The sequence below is a fragment of the Petaurus breviceps genome, unplaced genomic scaffold, assembly GCF_028583685.1.
Source record: "Petaurus breviceps papuanus isolate PSGF00001 unplaced genomic scaffold, PetGlider_PUasm1.0 90897, whole genome shotgun sequence".
Taxonomy (NCBI): Eukaryota; Metazoa; Chordata; class Mammalia; order Diprotodontia; family Petauridae; genus Petaurus; species Petaurus breviceps.
Window position 1 is genome coordinate 13959124 of NW_027187374.1, and position 8547 is coordinate 13967670.

The window sequence follows — 8547 nt, forward strand, 5'->3', positions numbered from 1 at the left end:
TTTTAAAATAATGCCTTAAAATGAATTCTGGAGCAGTACAACCAACAAAGGATGAGATGAAATAATTTTCTAACCCAAGAAAAACTTAGAAGGTTGGCAGAAAAAGTCTGTCTCTGTCTCATTAGGGGGAGAGTGGAGCACAATCTGGTGCAGACTATGCCCTGGTAAGCAGGAAACAGGCCTTGTGAGCACCCAAAGCAGCAGCAGCTGCTTCTGGAACTCTCAGCTCACTGATAGAAAGGAGGTTTGACAACTGGTCAGAAGGAGATTACAAGGGATCCTTTGCTGGCTCTGGGTCTGGGACTCTGCTGCATTGCCCATACAATGAGTCACAGGGCAAGTAAGAGCACTTAATATCTAGAGTATGAAGCTACAAGGGAATAGGGACCCTGGTCAAAGTTCCAGGGTGGGAAGAGGTGATTGTGGTCACTCATAGACCAGAGTACAGATCAGAAAAGCAATGACCACACCCCTCTTTAGATCATAACACCTTGGAAGAACTAAAGATTTACCTACCACCAGAACTAGCTCTGGAAAAAGCAGCATGAAAAACCTGAAGCTTGGAACAGTGCCCCCTCCATTCCAAGTGCAAGGCCCAACTTTAACATAAAATTAAAAGTCAAGAAATAGGATGGGGAAATGAGCAAACAAAAACAACAACAAAATATAACCATTGGAAGTTACTATGGTGACAGAAAAAGGCGACAAAATCAAAACAGCTACATACAGAGCTTCAAAGAAAAATTTGAATATGTCTCAGGCCCCAAAAGAATTGCTGAAAGAGCTAAAAAAGGATTTTAACAATCAAATAAGACAGGTAGAGGAAAAAGTGAGAAAAGAAACAAGAGTGATGCAAGAATATCATGAAAAGAGTCAATAGCTTTGTAAAAGAGGCACAAAAATAATACCTTTAAAAAACAGAATTTGTCAAATGATGAAAGAGACACAAAAATCCAATGAAAAGCAGAACTGACCAAATGTAAAAAAGATGTTCAGAAATTCACCATATGAAGCATTTCATTGGAAAAACACAAAACCTGACCTGGAAAATACCTGACTTGAAGTGACCAGGAGAGATAACTTAAGAATTATTGAGCTACCTGAAAGCCTTGATTAAAAAAAGACCCCAGACATGATTTTTCAAGAAATTATCAAGAAAAACTGTCCTGATAGTCTAGAACCAGAAAGCAAATAGAAATTGAACGAATCCAACAATCACCTCCTGAAAGAGATGACAAAGTGAAAACTCCCAGGAATATTATAGCTAAATTCTAGAGCTTCCAAGTCAAGGAGAAAATATTGTAAGCAGTTAGAAAGAAACAATTGAAATATCATGGAGTCATAGTTTAGGATAATGTAAGATTTATCAGCTTCTACACTAAAGGAATGGAGAGCTTAGAATATGATATTCTGGAATGCAAAAGATTAGAATTACAACCAAGAATCATCTACCAAGCAAAATTGAGTATAATCCTTCAAGGGAAAACATATGGCCATTTAAATAGAAGACTCTCAAGCATTCATAATAAAAAGATCAGAGCACAACAGAACATTTGACTTTCAAATACAAGACTCAAGAGAAGCATAAAAAAGGGAAACAGAAAAGAGAAACCATAAGGAGTTCAATAGTGTCGAAGTGTTTACATTCCTACATGGGAAGATGATACTAAGAATTTTTTCATTACTAGGGCAGTTAGAATGAGTATACATATATAGGGGGCAGAGGTGTGAGTTGGCTATGATGGGATAATATCTAAAAAAATAAAATTAAGGGGTGATAAAAAGGGATGCATTGGGAGAAGACAAAAGAGAGAGGTAGAAAGGCGTAAGTTATTTCACATAAAGGAGACATGAAAGAGGGTTTTTTTTTTTTTTTGCTTTTTGGAGGAGGGAAGGCAGGACAATTGGGGTTAAATGACTTGCCCAAGGTCACACCGCTAATTGTTAAGTGTCTGAGGCCAGATTTGAGCTCAAGTCCTCCTGACTCCAGGGCCAGTGCTCAATTCACTGTGCCATCTAGTCACCCCCATGAAAAAGTTTTTACAGTAGAAGATGGGAGAGTCCAGGAGGAGCACTTGAACCTTGCTCTCACTGGAATTGGCTCAAATAGGGAATAACATACACAATCAGTTGGGTATAGAAATCTATCTTACCTTACTGGAAAGTAGGAGGGGAAGAGGAAAGAGAAGGGTTGATGGAAGTGAAAGTAGATTTGGGATGGCAAAAATCAGAAGCAAAACACTTTTGAGAATGGTTAAGGTGAAAGGAGAGAGAACAAGAGAGAGCAAGAGCGAGAGAGAGACAGAGAGAAGGATAAACCAGAGGAAAATAGGATCAAGGGAAATAATCATAATTGCTCAAAAAATTCATAGCAAGTTTCTCTGACAAAGACCTTATTTATCAAATATAAATTCAATAATGACAACCAGGATAGAGTATGGGTCAAATACCATCCATAGAAATAATAAGGGGAATAGAATGAATTTGATAAGCAAAATAATACATGTTCCAAGAAACTTCTATTGACAAAGGAGAAAAAGATAAGATTAATGAATTGAATATATAATTTTAAAGGTACAAAAAAAATCAATAAAAATTCCAAAAGAAGCACAAAAAACAAAATATTGAAAATCAGAAGAGAAATATATAGGAAAATTTAAAAAAAAAACTGAACAACTTATAAGCAAAACCAAAAACTGTTTCCTTGAAAAGACTAACATAAATTAACAAAACCATTAACTAATTAAAAGGAAAAGGAAAGGAAAGAAAAAAATAAAGTGAATGTAGAAAATATTTTAAATGATCAAAATCTGATATATATCCCAAAATTAAGAATTTAAAAGTATTATGCATTTTTTATTAAAAAAAATATGAATTATCTAACAACATGAAGTAGAGCTTTGGAAATTTTCAGAAAATTTCAGAAATTTGTCTGAATTTCATAAAATTTCAGAATTTCAATTCCAATTTCTGAAAAATATCAAACTTGTTATAAGGGAACCCCCAAAGGCAAAAATCCTGGTATGAACAGATTTACAGATTAATTCTATAAAAGTATTACAGAATAATTAATAATTATGCTATATCAGTTATAAGAAAAAAACTGAAGAATAAAACAATTTACAAAACTCACATGGATAAATATATTACTAATACCCGTACCAGGGAATGATAAAGGAAAGAGAACTAGATCATTATATTATTGAATAACTATTTTTAAAATTTTTAAATAAAATCCTGGCATAATGCAGAATTATTCACTATAATTGTTATATTTATATGGGATATTCAAACATAGTTTAACATTAGAACAATTGGATAAAAACAAAAAACAACCTAAACAAAAAAAACCTAAATTATAAACTATAAGGGGTAGCTAGGTGGCCCAGTGAATATAGCATCATGCCTGGAGTCAGGAAGACCTGAGTTCAAATCCAACCTCAAACACTTACTAGCTGTGTGACCCTGGGCAAGTCACCTAAACCTGTTTGCTTCAGTTTTCTCCCCTGTAAAATGAGCTAGAGAGGGAACTGGCAAAACACCCCAAATGGGGTCACAAAATGTTGGACACAACTGAAATAACTGCACAACAACAACAAAAGATTCATTTAACACTTTAATGTTGGCAAAGCACTATACATGTTATTCTATTTGATCAAATTTAGGTCAACAATTTACATCTTATATTACAATAAGCTCAAAATCCATACATTAACTCAATATTAAAGATCACTCCAAAACACACACACACACACACACACACTCACATATACATACAGACAACACAGATTAATTTAGAAGACAACCAAATTAGTTAACCCACAGTTCTGGCTAAAAGAATTCTTAAACAGGTATAAAAATGATTACAAAAAAGATATAATAGATCATTTCAATTATGTGAAATTTAAAAGCTTTGAAATGGAAATACCACTAGGTTCTAAAGGATGCAGTTGATTGGGGGAATGTTTTTGCACAAATTGTCTCTGATAAGTTTCTGAGATCTCTGTATATCAGATTGTCCCAAAAGACAGTATGAATTCAAGTTACTGAGACTGAAGTATCTTTTGAGACATCCTGTATGATAAAGCACTAATACAAACACATTACACAACACCAAAATTCATTACCCAATAGATAAGAGGTAAAAGGATATGGACTAACATTTTGTAAAAGAACTATATCAAATAATAGTTGGGATAAGGTGCATCTTTGATTCACTTATATGTACTGGAAAAGGTTCTAGCATATCATCACTGCATGTAATGGTAGCTTTTGATTTTAGATAGATAATTTTTGTGACATTAAAAAGTTTTCTCTATGCCAATATATTTTAGGATTATTTTTAGCATGAAAGATTGATATATTTTGTCAAATGCTTTTTTCTACATCTATTGACATGATCATGTGGTTTTAAAATTTTGGGTTTTTAATCACTATGCTGATTGTTTTCCAAATATTGAACAGTCCTTACATCCCTGATATAAATCCCACTTGGTCATAATGAATGATTTCTTAGACAAATAGATGTAGTCTGTTTGATGGGATTTTTAATAAAATTTTTGAGAAAATAATCATTAATAATATTGGTCGATAATTTTCCTTCCATATTTTATATTTCCCTTTAGGTATTAGGTATTTTAGGTATTAGGACTGTGTTTATCTCATAAAAAGATTCTGGTAGGGTTTTTTCATTCTAAGTTTTGGGAAACATTTATGAAGTGGGGATACTTATTGTTCTTTTGATAGAATTCTCCTGTGAATCCATCAGAACTAGGAGTTTTTCCCTCTTTGGCTCCTTTATACCTAAATCTATTTTCTTTTTCTGAGAATGAGATAATTAAAGTCTTCATCAGGTCTTCTGATAGCCTGGTATTTTGTATTTTGGGAGGTATTCTATTATGCTGTCCATTACTTATCTATACCATCCCCTTGGTTACCTTCTTTCCCAATTGCCTCAAAATCTCCTAATAGCCTTCATAGCCTCTTATTCCCCCAGATACTCATTACCCTGAGGAGCTCCAGCTCCCCTCTCCCAAGGCAGGAAAAAATGGTCTTTTTAAGGACCCAGATGCCCAGACAACACCCAGAATAACCATTTTCCTTCACAGAACTTCTCTCTTGACCCAAAAGAGCATTCATTCATGGAATCCTCTCACATTAGCAAAACAAGGCTTTCCTTCTTGCCCTCTCCTCTTCAGTCCTTGCCCCTCCTCCCTGACTGATCTGCAGGCTTTTCTTTCCCTGTGATCACAGGAGTCACCTTCCCCTCACTGCAGGCTCTCAATTTTACTGGGCACATCACACACTGGCCTCTACTACCTACTTCCATTTCCCACTTTCATGCATAATCCCATATAGGAATTCATTATTATTCCTAATTTTTCCATATTAATTTAATTGGGTTTTGCTTCTCTTCTTCTATATTGTCCTTCAATTCTGGGTATTTGCATTTTTAATTCATTGCTCTCAATCTTGTTTCTTTGGTTAGACTTTCCTTCTGATTCCTATTTTTCAATTCTGTATTTTTTTCCTGTGCAGGCCATAAATTCTGCTCCCATACTTCTCATTTCTCTTTTGAACCACTCGGGTACAGCATATTAGGGTTCCATGTTCTCTTTAAATTCCATGTCATCTTCTGTCTTATCAAATATTATCATTTTCTTTGCTTTGTGGTCTTTGTTCATAGATTCCTGAACTTGTTTGCTAGATCTAGATTGCATAATTTTTCCTGCTGTTAATATTTTTCCTGTTGATTTATATATTTATTTTCAAGGTCTCTTGAGTTTTCTCCTTCCTGAGATCTTTTTTACCTTCTCTCTTTTCCCCCTTTATTTTCCCCTCTCACTCACTTTCTGACTCCTTCCCTTCTCATGATGGTTTCCCTAGGGGCTAGATCTCAAAGAATCCAAGTCTTCTCCTGTTCTAGGCAATTCACATCTCACCATCATAGGCCTCTGTCCCAAGTCATTTCTGGGATGACAGACCTATTTGTAGCTGGATGCTGATCACTCTCCCTTATGCTTAGTGCAGTGCCACACAGACCCACCCACATATAGTGTCCTTTTCTGGTGTCCTGTGCTACTATTTCCTCTGTTTCTCAGTTCTCTGGTCAGAGATCTACCATACTGGAGCTACAGGGTTGTTTTCACTGGCTTAGGTTTGGGAGGGGGAGGGGTGGAGCATGAGGTTTGGGAATTGAATTCTATTTCAAGCCCATTTCTTTATTTACCTCTGCTCTCCTACAGAGATCATTTGTAACACAGAAAGCCACTGCCACTATACTGTCTGTGTGACCTCAGCAAACTTTTGCCTCTGGAGTGCTACTGAAGCACTATCTGTCCGTCAGGCCTGGGGCAAACTTCCACAGCCTGGAACCAGGATCTCTAAAGCACCTGAAACAAGGAGGAACAATTGGAAGGTGGGATTTAATTTTGTTGATATTGAATTTTGGATATCATATGTATCAGGTCCTTGGGTGTAGAAGAGAAATGAGAATTATGAAAGCAAAAGCAGAGGTTTATTTTTCTTTATCAGTGGAGGGGGTTGGATGAGGTGGGAGAGACAGAATTTTTGTTTACTCAAAAAAATAAAAATTAAAAAAAACACATATAAAAACACAGGAATATATTGAATCTCTACAAACTTAAGCACAGACTTTCCACTAAAACTCTAGGCAATGACTACTTCAATCTTTAGAAAAACTGAGATGTACTCACTTGAACTGCAAAACTTTAGAACCTTGGTATTCATTCTTCAATTGACTTGTTAGAAATATTTCATCTACCTATAAAAATAAACATATTAAATTTAGTATTTGATTATACCTTCCTTGTGCTCATGCTCAGATCTAGGATTATGGTACTACTTGATCAGGAGGGTTAATGATCAGTTTTATGATTATCAGTTTGATGATCAACATGATGAGATTATAGAGAATAATTTATTGTTTGGAAGTAACTAAGGGGTGCTTGACCATTGAATATTGGTGTGACCACCGACCACTTACTGATAAGACATAAGAAACCTAAGATGATTGGATAATGAAGACTTAGGGAAATGTACATTTGTTGGACATTTCTTTATGTCCATTTATGTCCAATTCATTCCTACCCAACATACAATAAAGCACGCTTTGATACTAATTTACCTGCTCACCTTTCTCATTCCTTTTTTTATCTCAGACTTCCTTTCTACTTTATGAAGACAAAATACAGTACAATAACATGGAACTGTATTCTGAGGTAGGAGGAAGAAAGATTGACCAGTGACCACAGTAGGTTCTGTCAAGGAGAAGCACCAAAAAAGCAGGTAAAGCAATGCCATGGAGAGAGTCTGGAAGATTATAGAAAAGGTCCCTCCCTATAGGGTGACCAAGTCATCATATACAACTTCTTGCACTAGAGGATCATAAAATGGAAAAGGGGCCAAGAATGAGAAGTGGAAGAAGAAAGAAGATGTAGAGGCAGCAGCAGCTATACCTTATGGTCCTTAGAGATTGCTAAAGTTATTTCTATCCACATTGGGCTTTGGGTCTGAGATAATCCACTGTATTAAGAGGGCTTCTGACACAATAAGGTGTTGTAATGTTAATGGGATATCAGATTTTCCTGCCCATCAATAGGCCTCACAGGAAGCCCATTAAGGGAGGCTTGCTTAGGGGAAGCTTGCTTGTTGAAAGGCTTTCACACCTTTTGCTAATTTCTAATTAGGCACTGAGTCACAGGGTTGTGATGCCTTCTGGCTCTGAGAAGTTATACATACTCTGAGTTGGTATTTTGCTTTGGGGCTTCCATTATGAGAAGGATCTTGTAATTCCTTGGACTAGATTCTGAGTGGCATATGTTCACAGTTCCCTGATTGCTCAGATGTAAAGGCTCTCTTGATCCAGGGATATATTTAAAGTGTATAGTCAATTCTGGCAGTCAGAGCCCTGTCTGTTGGTCTTTATTTCTCTGCTTGCATTTTCTCTGCATTTTTATCTGAAGTTCAGGGTGTTGACTTTTCCCTTGAACTAGTGAATTAATTTTAAAAAGATTGTTGACCCCTCAAACTGCTATCTTTCCTGGTAAAGCAGATCTAAGAACCTGTGCTAGCAGTCATCCTGGGTATGCCAATGTGGTTGCTGCTACAGGTGTAGGCATGGTTGTTGTGTCCACATAACCCAAAGTTTTAGAGTTAAAAGGTTCGAGAATAATAAATTCTGAGAGTCTGAGGACTGGACACTTCAGAGAAATATAAAGATCATCTGTTGGAGTTTGCCCCTTAGAAAGAGAAAACAATAATCCTCATATTTCTTGCATCATGTCTCACTTGGAGAGTAAGGTCCTTAGGTTGCTCAGATAATGCAAGATTGATGGGAGGAAGAATATTTCTTTAGCAGTCTTCATTGTATGTTTGCCTTTTGAGGGGAGTTAACCACAGGGTGGCATTATGAGTCGATAAGGGACTGTGTGAACATGTGACAGAGAGGAATTTCACAAGAATGTCAGAGGCATTTCACAAGAATGCTGTCCTGGTAGCAAGTCCAAGTTCAATTCCCTTCTGGGT

At 36.1% G+C, this 8547-nt stretch overlaps 1 protein-coding gene across 1 annotated transcript in view; it reads right to left on the bottom strand.

Moving 5' to 3' along the window:
* The window catches only part of TMPRSS15 (transmembrane serine protease 15), a 155189-nt gene that overhangs the window by 136690 nt on the left and 9952 nt on the right, over window positions 1-8547 (bottom strand). The window contains exon 3 of the mRNA XM_069074789.1: window positions 6717-6784. Coding sequence (XP_068930890.1) covers window positions 6717-6784 — 68 coding nt within the window. The remainder of the gene's footprint in view (window positions 1-6716; window positions 6785-8547) is intronic.